Genomic DNA, 20,512 nt, shown 5'->3' with positions numbered 1-20,512 from the left:
CATTGGAAGCTGCCCCGGTCGTCTTATCCAATGTTGGGACCATCATACATCTTATTGACTCTGACGTACAGATTCTCAGCTCCAATTCTTGCATTTTTTCTCTTAGACTCAGCATAATTGCTCCATTCTCAGGTGTAACTACCATGGCTTAATTGCGTGCTATGTTACATGATAGTTTAAGACAATAAGAAATATGCTAATATTGATTGTCCCTCTTACGCTTATTCTTGTCGATAGATAGATACTATGTCACATCAAGCCGGTAGCATATGCGGCCAAAGACAAGGCTGAGTCTTCAAGTGAGCTGACCTAGCCGGTCCAGTCTATCCGGTCACCCTCCACTGGTGGTCATGTAAATGCGGGAAAGGCTTTCTCGGCTCTCGAACCTCTGCGAGAGAGAGGCAAAGTCTTAGGCTCTTTGTCCTTCTAGTTATCTATTTAGATTGATGTGCAACTATCAACCCTCCAATCACTACAGATAGAACCCCTCGGAGGTTGTTTCTGCTTAGTATCACTTGACTGGCAAGATTCCAATAATCTGCCGCGAACCCGAGTAGCTTTGAGAGATCTTTTTGTTCCGTCACGTTCTGAATTTTATTTTACCACGTTTTTACACCCGTGGCCACCGTGTGCGCCTCATTTGTTTGGCCACTCTAGACAAAGGACGGTTCTCTTCAACCTTCCATATTCGTCTTGATCTTTATCTCCTCGGCCGTCGCCTTACGCGAAAAATCCCTTAGGTGTTAGTATCTTGGCAGCCCAACCCCAAGGCTGTCATTGATTCTTAGTTCTATACTGTACCAAGTATTTCATTGTTGTAGTGGCTTTGCCTCAAGTTGGTCTGATGGGCGTCCAACCCGCAAATTCAATCCCTGTCGCGAAATGAGCCTCACTCATATTTTCAACTCTCTCCTCAACTAAACCATTCGCCGTGTTTCTCATAATCGGCAAACATAGCAATAAGACACGATGTATCGGTCTAGAATATCCTGGTTAATCTTTTCCATGAGATGGCTGGCTGTATCCGTCTACGGCCAGCTTTCGGGATGGATAGAGAATCAGCAGAACGCAACTATGTGTCTATGGGACATGCTTCGGGGTAAGACTCTATTGTAACCTGATCTATCGCAGATAATTAATACTTGAGTAGTTGCTACACTCGGAGATACAGTCTATATAGATGGCGGTCAAATATACTGGGTTGCAGGTCTTACAGATGGATCAATAACGGAAGTGCCAGATGGTAAGGCGTATTACAGTATATTTTGTTCAAATACGTTGTATTCTAACTATTCATCTCTAGACAATCTTCTAGGTCGAATCTACAAGTTCAACTTTAGTACACCTTTCAACACAAGCTCGAATTTCTCGGAAATTCTCACCCAAGACCCTATAGCAACGGGCCCTAATGGTGACGCTGCGAACAATTTAGCTCCTAATTATTACGGCGGAGCGTTACTCGCCAATGACCATGAATTCTTCACATATGGCGGCTTAATAATGCTAACTAGTGAAAAAGCGCCAGATGCCGATGCGTCGGTCGAATATGTGGCGTCGCCATACGGAGCCGAGAAGCCTGGCTTCAACACGGGGCTCCGTTATAGAGAGCTCCCTGACGGCGTGACTCGATATGTTACGAACGGGGGCGCGGTCAGTGCCCCATCTGAGAATAAGGCATGGTATTTTGGAGGGTATCGTTCAGAATCTTTCGGTCCAATTTATAACGGTGCCCCTAGTGAAAATGTTACAGCGTCAAATACGTCAAATTACCTTATCACTCTAGATATGACCACCCAAACACAAGAGACTTGGGATAACACGACTCTCGGTCAACATACCCCAAGCCGTGCGGATCCTTCCGTAGTCTGGGTTCCTGTTGGTGAGCAGGGTATTCTAGTAGTAATGGGTGGTGTTACATACCCTGGATACCTAACCAGTGATATGCACTCTACGAATGAGGCGCAAAGTGTAAGTACATCCATTAGGCTTCTAAAGATAGCGTCACTAACTTGCTAGCAGAGAAAGGATGGCCCAGGATTCATGAGAAACGTTGACATTTATGATGTTGCGAGCAAAAAATGGTATCAACAGTCAACCGAAGGTAGTCCACCCCAACTTGCGAGGGGATGCGCGGTAGTTGCCCCTGCTGAAGACAACTCAAGCTTCAATATCTACTATTATGGAGGTTATGATGGGCTTGACGACGGAGGTCAGTTTAATGATGATGTATGGATCCTATCGCTGCCATCATTCATGTGGATGAAGGTATACTCCGGCACGCCCGAACATGCTCGGGCTGGTCATCAATGTGTCATGCCGTACCCAGACCAAATGATAGTCATTGGAGGCCGCCGACCAAATGTAGGCACGGGTCCTCCTTCCTGCCTCGATGGCGAGAACCCGGGAATTCTTCAAGTTTATAACCTCACGGAAAATCACTGGATGGATTCATACGACCCGACTAGCTGGAATTATTATGGGGTTCCTTCGATGATTCACGCTATGATAGGTGGTGACGCCTCTGGTGGTGCAACAGTGACTGCCCCGAGTCCCTCAGGCTGGGAGGATCCTGAACTTGGGAAAGTCTTCGCCACTGCATATCCCACGTCAAAATTGATTACGCACTACCCTTACAGCTCTGTTGGTGCTGGCAATGATTCTCGGGGCATCTACGAAGCCGATGGAGGAGGGGGCACGCCTTCTTGGGTAGCACCTGTATTGGGTGTAGTCCTTGGCCTTATATTTGTCACTGCAGTCGTTATTGGGATTATCCTGTATAGAAGACGGAAATATTTGAAAAAGAACGCCAGCGAGCCCTCGACCGATGAAAACGGCAACAGGATCTTATCCTGGATACTACAAGGCCAGGGCAATGGTAAGGCACCAACAATCACTACTGACGACACTCGCACTCAAATCGACGAGTTGGAAAGTCGAGTATTTACACCTGCGCGGTCACCTCCCGGACCAGAAATGGGAATGGTCACTGAGATGCCAGAAACGTACATTGTAGAGCTCCCAGGTATGTTTCAACGCTTGCTATGATAGCTGATTTACCTACTAATTACTTCTTAAAGATACCTCACCTTCGCCCCGAGTTGAACTAGCAGGAGACACGTACGCCAATTTAGGCATGACACCTTTTATCGGGACAAACGAGAAATCTCCTCTTGCCTCAAACCCACAAACACCTCGTGCTCCCCATGCCATCTCCACGCCGACCAGCCAAATCGGACTTAACTCAGCCCATGAGCTCTCCACGGGCGTTAACTCCTCTCAACCCCCGAGCTACACCGCTCAACGACCCGACTCTCCGCCTCTGGGCAATAATGACGCTCGTTTTGACTCTATCGCTAACGCCATCACCACGGATGTCCCTACAACCGTGACCCCGAATGCCGGTGCCCCTACAAGCCGAAAAGCAGTTGTCAGTGGTTTAAGCGGCGTCAGTGACCGCGAGATAGCGCACCTACGGCAAATTAGCGATGCATCAACAGATACCCAAGTCACGACATCAGTGCCATCGCACCATATAATCGAATCGCCTCCGGAAGCAAGTCCCCCACTACCTGTTAGCCCGCCGAGCGTCGCAGGTGTAGATGGGGCCCCCGAGGCTCCCGACTACGTGAGCGTACCTCAACCCACAGCGACATTAGGTACAACCAATACGGGGAGTCCGCGGCTGAGCGTGTTCCACGAGGACAAGAACGACCTAGACGAAGGCGAGAAGCGGTGATAAGTTAAAAGAACGTACCCTACCTTCAGTAGGAATTGTGCCCGAAATACACGGCCTAGACAGGCACACGATAAGTCCGGGGGTAAAAGAACAATTTCGGAAATCACGCATATGGGCGAAGAAAAAAAGGAGAAGACAGGAACTATGTTTTTTTTTTTCCTAATGAAGTTTAACTATTCTACTCGACTATAGATACCACGGCATGGGAAACACCCCGGAAGGAAAGGACGGGATACGCCGGACTGGGTTGGGAGGTTTGGAGCCAATGCCCCGTATATAACTACCAGAAGATGTTCCTAAGTAGGGACTCGACATTGGCACATATCATCTTGGATATAGAATGACTGGACAGACACACATGTGGAGGAAAGGAGGCGGATGGATGTATACGGGTTCCGATGTGGAAATCACGGTATAATGCATGACATGAATTTTACAGTATAGTATAGTGGTTGACGGGGTCAATCAGTCGCTAAATCGATATTTCTAATGATAAACGTTAATTCAGTTGATCAGATTATTTATTTGAATTGCAATGACGGTACATTTAAGAATAGCTTCATTTTTTCATTATTATTATTATTACTCTTGTATAAGTTGGCAGTCTGCCTAAGAGGAGTCTAGGCAGATGGACTAAACCCCCTTTCAGTATGCTATGCATAATCGTAGTTCAATACGTTTCTAGACTATACGTACACTAGGGCCTATCCTATGCCTAGACATTTCTCTTGCCAAGTCGGATGTAGTCACTTCCATGCTATCTAGTAGCCCCTTACTAGATTCCACCATCCCTAGGCCTATAGGATTTGTCTTCTACTCGTTTGTCCGACAACAGTGCGATGATCCGCTCGATAGTCATGGCATATCTTGGCTTCAACAACAAACATTGACAGATACGCGTAACAATCCCGTGACTAACGGCCGCACTCTACCGCACTCTACCGCACTCTTGGCCCTATTGCAACAAAGGCATATTTGAATCAGCCCTTCGCTTTCTCGATAGCTCCTATCGCCGTGTCCGCTTCTACGATCCGAGCGTTAAAGCCGGACGCTTTGTGCTCGCTTATTATTGCGAAAAACATGGACAATGGTTTCTCAACCCTTCTTTCGGCCTGGCTTCCCTCGACCACGCCCACGGGCAGCCCGACCTCTAGTAGCGGCGCCCCCTCTACTAGATCTAGTAGTTGGGGCAGCGTCGGCTTCTTCCTTCTCACTTTCCTCTTCCTCTTCCTCTTCATCACTCTCATTTTCTTCAACATCCTCATCTTCTTCCTCGGGTTCTTCTTCGACGTCTGGTTCCACGCTCTCTGCCTTTGCCTTCGCCGCAGCTCGCTTCTGGCTCCTAGTACCTCTCGCAGTTGGCCGACCCGCAGGACTACTGGGGAACGGAGTCTCTTGATCGGTGTCATCGATGGTACTAGACCTTCGCGTCTTCGTTGTCGTGCTACCAGCGACGCTCGCCGCATCGGCCGTGGCGTCATGACCGCCTCCTCTAGTGCTGCCACGCTTGCGCTTCCTACCAGAAACCGTGTGTTTTTCGTGAGATTCTGCTTCTGCATCCGACGGGGCCGATTCTTCACCAGGTCCGGCCGCTGCGCGAGCCCACATGAGATCATGAAAATCGTCCGCAGGTAGGTCGAAATAATTGTACTTCTGCTCAGGAGGTTCCTCATCTTGGCCTTCGGTTTCGCCCTTAACGTAGTCGAAGGAGTTATCGCGCTCGTCTATAGCATCCATATTGTAGAAAAGTCGTAGTTTGTCCCATATACATGGTATGCGCGTGTGCGTCTCGACGTCCGGATCGAACCCATGGTTGCGGAGATGTTCCGAAATAGAAATCATGCGAAAGTGTTTATGAATTCCTGTAGACAATTAGATCGCAAAGTTAAAGTAAGATGCATAGTTGCGCTGCGCATGGTGCGTACCGGATGGTTTCCAGCGAATAACTGCTTTGAATAGGGAGGATTCCTGATCGTCGGTCCAGAGATTATTGAGGATCTCGGATGGCGGAGGTAAATTAGGCTTGGAAGCTGTAGGAGTATCGGCGGCTCGAGGGGTATCTGCAGCTTGCGGCGTGTCAACATCCATAGCATCGTCATCGCGCGCGGGAGTAGACGACGCTTTTGGCGTTGACACCTCTGCCAAACCGCCGACCTTAGACTTCCTTTTAGGAGGCATATTGGTCTTCTCAGGAGGAATTAGTTATAAAAATTCTTCCGGTGAAGGCTTATTTTAATTTAATAGAGTTATCACCAGGTAGGAATATATCACATGGAGTTAACATGTAGAAAAAGCGAAGCTGTTGAGACACGGTGATAATTGTTAAATTCAAATTCGTTAAACAGAGCTTTAAGCTGACTTTGAGTAGCTGACTTTGGAGTAGCTTTCGATAAGAACCAGGGTCCAAGCTATACATAGGTACTACATAGATACCTAGGTACATAAGTCTTGCGCTAAAACGATCTATGGCTTATGTAGAAGATCGCGGGGCAGACGCGTTACCTTGTGTTTGGTAGGGTTGTTAAATGTCGTGGCTTGTGTGGAATATTAAATGACATAACCCAAGGCTTACTTAACCTTATACCGTTTACGCGTTTAGTACCAAGTACATGATATATCGTCTTCTAATTACTTGGCCAACATTTCAAGATCCCAAATAGTTCCTATGGAAATATTCTCAACCAAATGCGCAAATGAATCCTATAATTTCTAAGCCAACAAGATGGCAGATGAAGACTTTGCCGACGTATTCGCATTTCCAGATTACAACCTATCTTCAAAGTTATTAACGCTCTCATCAGGGTCGGATAGCCAATTCTTCAATACAAATCTTCCAGGTTCCAATAAATCAACTGAAGGCCATATTACCGTCAAGCCCGCCAACGCAGACGTCGATGGGTTCTTCAAACTGCCTGATTCCCTACTGCCTATAGATCTCAATGGGATTGACGAGACAGACTACCAGATTGCCCCTATTCCCGAAACACTTCATGACGTAAATTTGCATGACCTTGATGTGTTTGACGATTCGTGGCTTCTGAAGGACAACCCAGAAAAAGCCGAATTCGAGTACAAAACATGGGACGGTTTCTTGGTGCCTGATACTCCTCAACCGGCACCATTATTTATCACTGAAGCCGGGCCAGGAACATATGACGCTACAATTAAACATACAGAAGATCCCCTCAAGATCGGGAATTCCGAGAGCAATGTTATTCAAACCAGCCCGTATCTTACAGCCTTGTTAGGCCTTGCGTTTGGCAGAGGTTCGGTCTTTTTCACGTGGGATGAGAACAAAGCTCGTTTCATTCTTAACCTAGACAACATAAGAATTTCAGGTTACTCTTTAGAAGTCCTGCAGGGCCTTCAACAGTGTTGTCTAGAATGTGGAAACACAACTCGCTTTCTTTCAACTTATGTACAAGCCATATATGAGACACGGCCGGGTGCAGTCAGGGTGGCTATCGCGAAGGCCGTGGATATGACTTTGATGACGATTCAAAAGATCCTCGGAGCTAGGACGAGGCAAATACGGTCTCTCCTACAGTTGAAGTCACTTATCCAACCCATCCAAACGGTGCTCGTATATTTCAAAAATTTGATATTGAATGTTTCAAAGACAAGGACCGATGAGCAAGCATTATCTCTCATCTTCGAAGAGGCTCAATCACTAGAGCATAGCAATGCGCTCTTGAGCGAAGTTATGCGTGAGGTCCTATTACGAGTCTCTACGCCTTGGACTCAATTCGCAGAAAATTGGATAGGGGTTCGAACTGAAAGAGGGGTACCATTGACCAAAGAGGATCCCGGGAACAGCTTTATCAAAGTCGGAAATATTCAGGTCGTAGACGATCTAGGATTTGAGGCCGACGAGCTTGATTACATCCTTGATGAAGAGCGTATGCCAACCTTCATTCCAAGCGAGGTGGCTTTAGTTATGTTTGAGACTGGCAAAACTTTACGGCTCCTTCGCACACATCATCCAGAGCATCCAATCTGTCAGATGGAGCTTATCACCAAAAGCAATCCCCCCCCTCTCCAATGGCACTTCAATTGGAAATCCATAGAGCGTTTTCAAGAAGACGTAAAAGCCTACGAGAAAAGCCTATCCAAAAGTCTACGTCATCTGTCTACAGGGGGAAGTGCTATATGTCAGCTAACGAGCTCAACTGATAGTTTACCAAATGGGAATTATACGTTGCAGTTTTTTGGACACGGGGAAACTGAACTTGAAGGACAATTACTAGCTTCTATTGCAGCGCTCGATAAGCCACCAACTACAATTTCTGGGGAAGACAACTTGGCAAGATTGCTTAACGATGACTTATTCAAACCGGCAACTATTGTCGAGCAGGAGATTTCTGACTTCTCGCCGCATTGGTCATTAATACCATATTATTCTTTCGGACCGCTCGTTGCAGCACAAGCACGAGTCATCAATCGGGAATATATGAAGTTACTCTTCAGTGCACATCACCTACGAGATCATTTATCCCTACAGAAGCAATTCCATCTACTCGGGAACGGCATGTTCTGCAGTCGTCTTTCCCACGCATTATTTGACCCCAACCTTGACACTGCTGAACGACAGGCGGGTGTTGCTCTAAGTGGTGGTACAATGGGACTTCGCTTAAGTGGAAGAGATACTTGGCCTCCGGCCAGTTCGGAACTTCGGTTAACTTTGATGGGGGTTCTAGCAGAAAATTTTCTACCTTCGTCACCTCAGACAGTTCCTTCGATAGATGGGAAATATGATCTACCTGGCGACATTAGCTTTGGTGTAAGAGATCTTTCGAGCGAAGAAATTGACAAATGTTTAGACCCCGGCTCATTGGAAGCGTTGGACTTCCTTCGGCTTTCGTATAAACCTCCAGCTCCTCTCTCACCGATTTTCGCTCCGGTAATTCTACTCAAGTACGACAAAATATTTAGATTGTTGCTTAGAGTGCTCCGAATGCTCTATGTTGTTGAACAACTCTTTCGAGATACTCTTGCGAGGACGTCCAATTGGTACCATATCGGCAACACTTCAATACGGTTTCGCTTTGAAGCACATAATTTCGTTACAAGCGTAAGCTCGTACTTCTTTGATACGGGCATTGAGATGCCATGGAAACAATTCGAAAACCAACTAGCCGATATAGAAAATAACCTGTCAAAATCGGACCTTGACCCCCAAGACGCACGAATTCTCAGCCCAGATGAACTACGAGAAGAGCACGAACGACTCCTTGACCACATCATGCATACATTATTGCTTCGAAAGCGACAGCAGCCAGTTATGAAATTACTAGAAGACATTTTTAGTATTATTCTAAAGTTTTCCAAAATAGCCCACCTAGAGGCATCAGGTAATAAGGAAGGCAAAACTCAGAGCTTATCGCCCACAAATCTTTATGATACCTTCAAGAAGAAGGTCGACATTTTCATAACTGTATGTCGTGCTCTCCAAGAGAAGGGAGGTCTTAAAGGGAAACCGACCGCAAACGATATAATGGGGGATGATAGAAGACGTGGTGAGGACGTCAAGGAGGAGAATACCATTGATAAACTCTTGGTCAAGCTTGATATGTCAGGTTATTACGGTCACTCGAGGAATTAATTATCCCTTGAAATAAAAACATAAGATACCCCAAATAAATAAGATTCCATGATAATTGTGGTTTGATATACGAAGTAGGTATCTTTTTTATACCCCTTTTTTAGCCCCTTAATTGCTCAACCCCTATAAGTACACCCGTAAAGTACATGTACCTTAGCAACCCCGCATCGCGTTCATAACGCGCAACCACGAACCCCACTACTCAAATCAGCAAGTACGTACATGTAAATTGTGTCCTTCAGCGCATTAGTAACAATTTACTTACAATTTATTTATTTCTTAGCTTCATCCTTCAACTTTTATTCCCATATGCTAATTTAACAACATGTCTCGACCTGGGCCGTCGTCAGCAAGGAATTTAACCTTGACAGAGGAATTGGAGAAACTAGAACAGTCAATTACCCTTACGCTACAAGAAATTGACCACAACTTCAATAAGGCGCACCGAATCGTCACTTCTAGCATCCTACCTCTCGTAGAGCAATATGGCGAGCACTCAAAGGCTGTTTGGGAAGCGTCTAAAGTATGTGCAGATCTACAAATAGCTCGTTATATACTTATTGACTTACTAACTTTATCTTCTATTATTTAGTTCTGGAAGCAATTCTTCGAGGCATCCGCCAACGTATCTCTTTCCGGTTACGAAGAACTAGCCGGCGATGGCGAGACTACTACAGCTGAGGAAACGACTCTAGAGGATACGACATCTAACTATAACGACGCCACTACCGAGGAGGACACGACTGTTGAGCAGTCGGGCTACGCCGAGCAGCACCAGGAGCAACACGACATGCCCGATGATTCCATCCTTGACCATGCCGAGATAACGGGAAGCACACCACGGGCGCCGTCTACGAAATCACTACCGCACATGAAAAAACCACAGTTTGCCGACTTCGAGTCACCCTACGAGAAGCTGCGGCGCGAACTCAAAGGCGAGAATACTATCTTTAAGGACGATTTACTTGCCGATGACGACGACACCTTAGAACTACCAGCCCACACAAGGACAAGCAATCAATCGAGGTTACCGGATATGTCGATGACGCCGCGTTCTTCATCCTTATTAGAAGAACCAGCACCCAAGTCTGCGGCCAGTAAGCACAAGGACCCGTTACTACACCGTATCCTCGATAAGAATTACCGACTACAGGCTACTCCGCACAAAACCGTTGCCTTACAGCCACAATCGCGCGGTCTCCGCGGCAGATCCCCCGCCAAGCCCGTCGAAGGAGAGGAAGACCGGACGCGCAGGGCACTTTGGGCCGAGAGCCCGATGAGTTCGCCCGAGATAGCGATGCCGAAGCTGCGAAGCGACTTGTACATGTCGCCCATACGGCTAGCACGAGGTCGCCCAGCTATAAGCGATACTCCAAGAACACCAGGAGTTAGTGTGCAGACTCCGGGTACGGCAAGGAAGACGAGAGATATCTTCGCGGAAGCTAGGGATAAGGGGCTAAGCAAGAGTAAAGCCAAGAAGGATCCAGATGAGATCAACTGGGATAGTGATGACGATGACGACTTCGGTGGGATGAGCCCCCCGAAGACGATTCAGTTTGCGCTGCCGCCGAGTAAGCTCATGCAGACACCCGGTAAGTCAATTTTTGTTTTGTTTATTACTATGACTTCTTCACGAAGGCTATATAATTGTAAGATATACTAACAGGAGTGAAAAGCACGAGAGGCAAGCAGGCGGATCGTCGACGATATTCTAATCACGGCCGGCGCGGCACCGGAGGATTCGTCCGAGTACAGCCCGACCATGGTGAAGATGAATCAAGATATCTTGGACGATACGTTCTAAGACACGGAAAAGATGTGTCGGCAACATACGTCGATAAGACTAGGCCAGATCCCGGAACAGTATTTATTGTTATTATAGTACGAGTAGGCACCTAGACAAAACAGGAGATACCCCTTTATTTATTACTTCCCATTCCTACCATGTTGCGCCGTTGCTTGTGCACAACTGTACCAAGATACTTCCTCCCGTTCTAAGTAACATATATCGTGTTCGTCGTCCATCAATCCATAAATACCAGGCTTTCTCGCCGGGACGTGGTCTTCATCATCTTGTCTACATCGCCTTATTCCTCGACCGAAATGACCAGTAACCAGTCATCTCGAAAATACGAACAAGGTGTCCCATGTGTAGTATAGTAAAGGGGCTTAAAAGTTCATCCTGATTTGGTTCCGTTGCGCGATCCGGTTCAGCTCGGCTTGAGTAGGACTAGAGCTAGAACCGGAGTCAGAACTATTGGGTTTGCTCGACTTGCTTGAGGTGTGCTTCTTGAACAAAGCTTTGGCGCTACCGAATGAGCTTGTCGAGAATATAGAGGCCGTGTCGGAGGAAGCAGGCTGGGCCTTTTCGACGTCGACGGCGGTTTTATCTTGTGGTTGGCTCATGGTGTCTTATTGTGTGTAGGTTTGCTTGTCTGCTGTTGAGAATGATAGGTTGGTTCAGAGTAGATAATCGTGACTCTAGTAGATGTTTCCGTTGGGTTAATAAGTGAGAAGAGGTAGCCGTCTAAGTCCGAGCCCCTGACAGAACTAAGTTACTTATTTGCCTAAGGTTGGCGCGCTCTGATGCTAGCTGCTTATGATGATATGATATCTAACAGACGAGAGATATAGTTGTCGAACAAGGGAGCGGGGAATGTATTATGTCTTAGAGAGAGAGAAATATTTATATATATAGGATCGATATGTCCATGTTGTCACACCCTCCGTTGTGTACATCGCGGCATACTGCCGCTTTAGGTAATGTATCTCGCATTGTAACAAGGCAAATTAGTTTTGAATACTAGTTAATACCTATTTAAACTTATTATCCCGTATGAGTCAAAGCTAAGATCATTGAATACAAGGATATGATAATGATAGTCGGGTTGGGTATAGGTAATGATGCCAACGACTATACTCTACGAATTCGTCACCCCGACCGATTAGACCTTAAGTGCTGACGATACCTCACTACGCAATAGAGAGGTAGGAAATAAGATCTGCCAAGAAATAGTATATGTACTCCTAATAAAGCACCTAATACTACCTATACTTAATACTATGTATATGCAAGCAGACTTTGCGTAGTATAGTTTATTGGCGAGCCTCGTCTAGAAACGCAACTTATCCTATTCCAGTACATATCCGAACACCGAGCCCCCATGTAAAACGGACCCCAACACATCACACACATAGTTAGTATTATCAAAGACCATCAAAGTCACAAGGGGAAAAAGATTACAAAGCAAGCATCGAATCAGAATATTGCTGCCTTACAGAAAAATTCGTCCTAATCTCTTCCGAAGAATACATAAGTGTAAATGATGCCTAGTTTTTTTTTTTTCGACTGGGGCCCCGCAAAGCATACGTGAGTCGACATCGTCAGCTCAGCCTCATTAAGACTAGATAGGTGATATTTCACATGCATTAGCTTGTTTAAAACTAGTCTTTCCGCATGCAACGTCAGTTTCTGCCTTGACTCACTCACCATCATGCATACCGCTAGTAGCCTTGCTAAAGCTATTTCCTTACGACGGAATCTAGAGTCGCCGGGTAAACTACATAGGCGCTGATTAGAATTCGCGTCCGAGTCTGTAGAGCTTCTACTTTGGGGTAAGTAGGTCGAATACTTGGAAGTGCTCCTCATTAGGACATGCGGAACACGTATAGCACTGACGACATTTGAACCTACTGCCTCGATGCCTTCATTAGGCATTGCATGTTCTTTTCTTATGTAGACCAATGTTTTCTCTTCGCCTTATAGCGCTTATGTTTTGTAGAAAACTGGTTGAGCGTGCCCGTAGGCAATGCAACGTAAATGCCTCCAATGCTCGAACAACCCTTATTTTACCTTGCCTATCGTACCATCAGCCCGCACTATACGAGATGGCTGTGGTGAAGTATAGAAATTAAATAGTCTCCAAAGCCATTTGCTAGCTGAATATACTTATCGGACTGAATGGTTGTTGATGAGACGACATTAATAAGTTTAACAAGTGATTATAATGTTAAGATTTATGGGCTCAAAGCATCTACCTTCACAACACATGGAATATATAGGTTACCTGTTTATTATTTCTAAGTTGAATAATAGTTTTTATATTGTTTACACTAGTATATGAAAATTATTTTCCCTTCTATTGCCTACTTCATAACCCATTCTAATATTTTAGATAACATTATAATATAGGTTCCGATTGCCAACTTATATGCACTATATATCTGAAAACGCGTACCAATGTAATATCGTCTACTTACGTATGAGTATGTACTTATGTTATTGATGAAAGGTTATAAAAATAAGGGTTTAAAACTAAGACTCTGGTTTCGAATAAGTTAATAAGTATGGGTGATCAGATGAGATAAACAGTCTTAGTATAACACTTAAACTATTGCTACATGTACACGCTGGGATATTATGGTCAAAAGTATATGGATTTTGCTCGGAGGATACTCTAACTTTGATTATCTTTGACTATAGGGTTGGTATTGGATTTGTTGTTGTCTTATCGTACTGAAGGACGGCCAATGAGATTATATTGAAAGAAAAATATCTTTAAACCACATCTAGGAATTTGCACTTGAGACTTTAAACTTCGTTATTATATATAAAGACTGAAGTATGTATAGGTAGGTATAGTTGGATGGAATGCGGCCGTCCTATGTTTCAAAGACCTCCCTAAATCTCATGTGTATATACCAGTGTTCGTATAAGAGTAACTTGGGACTGAAAAGACTAAACCTGGGCTCAATAAATTGTCTATGTGTAAAATTCGTTTGATCTATAAGATAAATAAGTCTTATCCGAGGTCTATAGTCATTCGACTATAACCAGTACGAATATGAATAGACATTCACCCCCCGGCTTTTTGAACTCGAATCTATTTTGATATCTTTGTTAAGTGTAATATTTACCCTTTTCAATATTAGACAGTTGACGATAACATTCTGTTAAAGCCAAGGTCATGACTGTTCCATTATACTATTAGTACTGTCTACACAAGTTCAACGTAGCACCCCTAAGGAAGTATTGCACATTGATTAAAGAAATAGGTAAAATTTGGGATTTAATTAAGATTTATTTTATATATATAATTTTGCTAAAAACCCCATATAATTTAAATATATTTTTTTTAATATATATATATTTTTTTATAATAATATTTTATAATTTATATAATTATATAATTATATTATATTTTTATTATAATATATATTTACATATTAATCTATTATAATTCCTTATATTTTATTAATTTATTATAATTATTTATATTTTAATACTTATTTATATATTAATCTCTTATATTTTAATATATATTTATATATTAACCTATTATAATTTATTATAATTATTTATATTTTAATATTTTTTTATATATTAATTTTTTATATTTTAATATATATTTATATATTAATTTACTATAATTCTTTATATTTTATTAATTTATTATAACTATTTATATTTTAATACTTATTTATATATTAATTTTTTATATTTTAATACTTATTTATATATTAATTTATTGTAATTATTTATATTTTAATATTTATTTATTCATTTATATATTTAATTTAATTTATTTTTATATTATATAATTTATTAAAAAATATTTTTATATATTTAAATTTTTATTCTTTTATTATATATTTAAATATATTTGGTAAGTATATAAAAGGTTAATAATTAATAATTAATTTTTAAAAAAATTTTAATTATAATAATATAATTATAAAAAGTTTTAATTATAAATTAAAAGTTTTAAATAAATTTTAATTATAAATTAAAGGCTTTAAATAAATTTTAATTATAATGTAAAAGTTTTAAATAAATTTTAATTATAAATTAAAAGCTTTAAATAAACTTTAATTACAATATAAAAATTTTAAATAAATTTTAATTATAATATAAAGATTTTAAATAAATTTTAATTATAAATTAAAAATTTTAAATAAATTTTAATTATAGATTAAAAGTTTTAAATAAATTTTAATTACGATTTTAAAATTATATAATATATAACAGTTAATTATATATATTTTTAAACTTATTTTTAATTATTTTAAGGTTTTTTTTCTTCCAAATCTTTTTTAAATTCCTTTTTTAATATTTCTTTAAAAATAAAATTATTAATATCCTTATTTATTAAAATTTCTAAAATAATTTAAATATTATTATATATTAATATAATTAAATTAATTTTATTAAAATTAAAAATTCTTAAATTTATTTATTATTTAAAATAAAATATTTTAATATACCAATAAATATAAATAATTATTCTTTAATAATATTCCTTAATAATTTTATTAATTAAAGATTAATTAAATTTATAAAATAATAAATAAATAAAGATATTTTTTAAAATTTTTTTTTATTAATTATTAAATTTTACCTTATTTATTAAATTTAATTTATTTAAATTAATTCTTAACTTTTTAATAAATTTGCTAAATTTTATAATATATATTTTTATAACGCCATTTTTATAAAAATAAAAATCCTTTTATAGTTTATGTTAAAAATAGTAATAAAATTATAATGTATTATTATAATTTAAAAAAGATTTATAGTAATTATATATTTTAAAATTTATAAATATTTTAAATATTATTTAAATATTAATAAATTACTTATATAATATAGCGTTTTTTTATTACTATATTTTTTTTTTTTTTTTTGGTAATTTAGCATTAATAGCTACATTGTTTTATATTATTAATAACAAAGTAAAACCAGTTGTTTCTTACCATAAATAATTTAATATAATTTAAAATATGTTTTTTTAATTAACATTATTATTATTTAATAACTATTATATATAAGTTATATAATTTTTTTGTAACCGTAAATCTATTTATAACTATTATATATATAATTTTCTTAAATTTTTAATAAATATATATTATAATAAAAAATATTAATATTTAATTAATTTTTAAAATTTCTAAATAAAAATAAATAAATTTAAAAAATTTATTAATAATTTATAAATTTATTATTAATATATATATAATTATTTAATTAATTTTTTTATATAGAAATAAAGTTATTAAGCCTTTATTTTCTTAATTAAAAATAAATATTATATAACCAAATTTATTATAATATAAAATAATTATAAAAATTAATAATAATAAATTTTAAAAATAATTTAATATTATTTATGGTTTATAAAAATATATTTTACACTTATACCAAATATTTTTAATATTATTACATATAAATATATAATTATGGATAAAATAATATTTAATTAAAAAATTAATTTTAATATAATTATATATACCAATTTTAATAATTTAAATAAATTATTACTAATATTTTAACTTTAATACGTTAAAAAGCCTAAAATTAAATAGTTAAAATTTATATATAAAATAAAATAATAAAAAAAATATAATAATCTTTAATTTAATAATTTATTTATAAAATTAGATTATTAAATAATTATTATAATTATTTAATATTAAAAAATATTTTTTATTAAAATCTTTTAATATTATATATTAATTAAAATATTTAAATTAATTTAAATTAATTATATTATTAATTAATTTATTAAATATTTAATTTTTTAATATTTAATAATTAAATAAAACTAAAAATAGGATTATTATTACCCCTATAATAAAATAAATCTTAATTATTATAATAAATATTTTAAAATTAAAATTAATTAAATAAAATTTCAGAAAATTATTCCAAATTTATAATTATATCTTATTTAAATAATTAATTTTTATATTAATCTTATTTATATTATATATATATTAAAATTTAATATAATGATTTTACTATACCCAACATAATTTATTAAATTAATAAATAATAATAATAATATTATAAACTAATTTATAAATAATTAATATTAATTAATTTTAAATTTATTTAAAAATATAACAATTTTATTTTAAAAATTAAACTATTTATTACCATTAAATATATTTAAAATAAAAACATATATAATAATTAAATAAAATAATTTAATTAATAATATATTAAATAATATTTATATTAATATAATAATTAATTTTAATTAATCAATAAAATTATACATAAAAAGCCATTTTTTAAAAATTAATAAAAATAACATTATTACTATTATTTTTATTATAAAAATAAAACCTATTATATTAACTTAAAATATATTTATATAATACACTAAAATATTTAATAACACTTTTAACCAATTTAAATTAACCTTCAAAAAAAACTTAAACTATTAATTAAATTTTAATTTTAATAAAATTATTAAAAATTATAATAAATAAAGTAAAAATAATAAATAAAAAAATAGAAATAATGTTAACTAAAGTTAAAGCAAAAATACTAATTGTTACTTTAAATGTCGTAATAATTTTAAAATTATTTATATTATTAATATATAAAAAATATTAATAAAATATATAATTTATAAATAAATAATAATAATTAATATTAAATATAAATAAAAAAGAAAAAAATAATTAAGGTTTTAATATTAAATATTATAATTTATATAATTTTCTAAAATTTTCGTAATTTTATTTTAACTATTATACACATATATTTTATTAACATCAATAATTAAACCTATTACGTAAATTACATAAATCGTTTTAAATATTTTAAATAAAATAATATTAATAAAATAAAAAAAAATAATCTAAAATAATAATATTTAATAAAAATAAAAAAAATAAAATATTAAAAAAATATATTTTATATTAATAATTATAAAATTAAAATTTAAAATTTTATCATTACTTAAATAAATTTATAAAATTAACTTTTAATTAAATTATATTAAATAAACATTATTAATAAGGTTTAAAATATAATAAATCTTATAAAAATCATTAAAAATAAGATATAAATATATTTTACTAAAAAAATTACTTATTTTATTTTACTTTAATTTTACACTTTTTTACCTTTATTTTCCATATTTTTCAAAACTTCTATTTCCGCAATTTTCCCATTGGATATAATAATATATTTCTTAAATATATTAATATTTTTATTATAATTTAAACTAAAACGTTTAATTAATATAAAAAAATATTTTTTAAAACCATTAAATTTTTATATTTTAAATTTTTTTTTAATATTTAATAATTATATATTAACTTCTTACTATATAATATTCTATATTATTAAATATAAATTTAAGAAATTTTTAAATAAAAATAAAATAAATTTTTTAATATATTAAATATAATAAATAAGATTTTTAATTAATATATTAATAATTTTAGTTTTTTTATATATAATTTTTATAAATTTTTATATTATAAAAATTAAAACATATATTAATTAATAAGCATAAAAAAAAACTATATCTTATAATAGAAAAATTGATTAAATTATATTTAAAATAATTTAATTATTAATAAAAATTTAATTTTTATTTATTAATTAAAAATTTAAATTTCTTTTATTTTTTATAATTAAATATAAAATAAAATAAATATTTTATATATAATAATAAAAATTAAGATTTTTATTTTTTTGATTTATTAAAAAAAAATTTATTACTTTAATAGTATATTTAATAAATAAATTAAATTTTAAATTATATAAAATTAAAATTTTTTTAATAAAAAATAATAAAAATTATTATTATTATAAAGTTTAATTATTTATAATAATTAATAATATTATTATTATAAAATTTATAATATTTTTAAAATTATTGAAAATAATATTTTTATATATTATTAAAAATATTAATAAAAAATAAATATTATATTATATTTTTATATTATTAAATAATTTTTATTTTTATATATTATTTATTATTTTTTTTAATTTTTTTATTAATTTAAATAAAAAACTTTTATATTAATTAATAAAAATTTTATAATTTTATTAAATTTATTTTTAATATATAATTTTAAAAAGTTAATATTATTAATATAATAAAAAGAATAAAAATATAACATACAAATTTGCTACCTTAAATTTTATTATTTTAAACTTTAAAGCTTAAAATATTTTATAAATAACCTATTATAAAAACAAAAATTTCTAATAAATAAAAAACTTTTAACAATAATAAATTTAATTTAATAATGTTAAAGATATTAAATTACATAATTATTTTATTTTTTTTTAATTAATAAATATTTATTTTTTAAATAAAAAAATATAATATATTAATAAATACATTTAAAGATTTTTTAAATAATATTAAAATTTTACAAAAAAAACAAGATTAGATTTATATTATATTATTAATATAATAAATACTATTACGTTAAAACTTTTTTATTTTATTTCTTAAAAACTTACGCATTATTATATATAACACAAATTTATTTTTAATTATAAAAGTAAAGAAATAATTAAAATAAATAAATAAGGCTATAATAACAGTAAAAAAAAAATAGTAAAAAATAATATAAATAAACGTAAAATTTGCATAAAATAACAAAATTTCATTAAATTAATATAATTTTTTATAAAAGAACCTATAAAAATATAAATTAATAATTAATATTATATATAAATATAAAATTTTAATTAATATAATAAATATATATTTAAATTTTAATCGGTATAATTATAAAAAATTAAATAATATTATAAATAAATTAATAAAAAAAGTTTATATTTTTATTTTAATTATTAAAAATATTAAATATTTAAATTATTAATATTTTTATAATATAATTATCTTTAATCTTTATAAATTTCTATAAAAAATAAGATTTTTTAATTAAATAATATTATTATTAAAATTAATAATAAAATTATAAAATTAATAAATATATTTTTATTTTATTTTTAAATCTTTTAAAAACTTTTAATATTATAACCTTTAATTAACCTTTAAAAATCTTTAATATTATAACCTTTAATTAACTTTTAAAAATTTTTAATATTATAATTTTTAATTAACTTTTAAAATTTTTTAATATTATAATTTTTAATTAACCTTCAAAAATTTTTAATATTTATTTAAAATTTTTAATAATTAGAAATCTTTTTATAAAATATAAATTTATTTAAATAATTTCTTAATATTAATTTTATTATATTATAATTATTAAAATTATAAACGTTAAAAATAAAATTATATAAATAAATATTAAATTAAATTAAATATAAATATAAAAAAGTTTTATAAATAATATTATTTATTTTTATTTAAGTAATTTTATTAATTTTATATTTAATAATTTAA

General features: G+C 33.6%; 4 protein-coding genes across 4 annotated transcripts; 3 read left to right on the top strand and 1 right to left on the bottom strand.

Moving 5' to 3' along the window:
• Positions 1–969: 969 nt before the first annotated feature.
• GL218_03997 (uncharacterized protein) lies at positions 970–3,736 on the top strand (the record flags this gene model as incomplete). Its single annotated transcript, XM_033580578.1, has 5 exons — positions 970–1,099; positions 1,151–1,243; positions 1,304–1,968; positions 2,020–3,022; positions 3,078–3,736. 5 exons carry the CDS (start codon positions 970–972, stop codon positions 3,734–3,736), a joined length of 2,550 nt encoding a protein of 849 aa, XP_033437153.1.
• A 1,095-nt stretch (positions 3,737–4,831) lies between these two features.
• GL218_03996 (Chromatin modification-related protein EAF7) lies at positions 4,832–5,914 on the bottom strand (the record flags this gene model as incomplete). Its single annotated transcript, XM_033580577.1, has 2 exons — positions 4,832–5,598; positions 5,662–5,914. 2 exons carry the CDS (start codon positions 5,912–5,914, stop codon positions 4,832–4,834), a joined length of 1,020 nt encoding a protein of 339 aa, XP_033437154.1.
• Positions 5,915–6,458: 544 nt separating this feature from the next.
• Positions 6,459–9,338, top strand: GL218_03995 (uncharacterized protein; the record flags this gene model as incomplete). The annotated part of the gene is made up of 1 exon (XM_033580576.1): positions 6,459–9,338. One exon carries the CDS (start codon positions 6,459–6,461, stop codon positions 9,336–9,338), a length of 2,880 nt encoding a protein of 959 aa, XP_033437155.1.
• Positions 9,339–9,663: 325 nt separating this feature from the next.
• On the top strand, positions 9,664–11,142 carry GL218_03994 (DASH complex subunit ask1; the record flags this gene model as incomplete). The annotated part of the gene is made up of 3 exons (XM_033580575.1): positions 9,664–9,861; positions 9,931–10,930; positions 11,015–11,142. 3 exons carry the CDS (start codon positions 9,664–9,666, stop codon positions 11,140–11,142), a joined length of 1,326 nt encoding a protein of 441 aa, XP_033437156.1.
• Between the last annotated feature and the right edge of the window lie 9,370 nt (positions 11,143–20,512).

The sequence above is a fragment of the Daldinia childiae genome (assembly GCF_008694065.1).
Source record: "Daldinia childiae strain JS-1345 chromosome Unknown Scaffold3, whole genome shotgun sequence".
NCBI classification, from domain to species: domain Eukaryota; kingdom Fungi; phylum Ascomycota; class Sordariomycetes; order Xylariales; family Hypoxylaceae; genus Daldinia; species Daldinia childiae.
The sequence above is the reverse complement of the archived record's forward strand: the minus strand, read 5'-3'. Positions and strand labels throughout refer to the sequence as shown.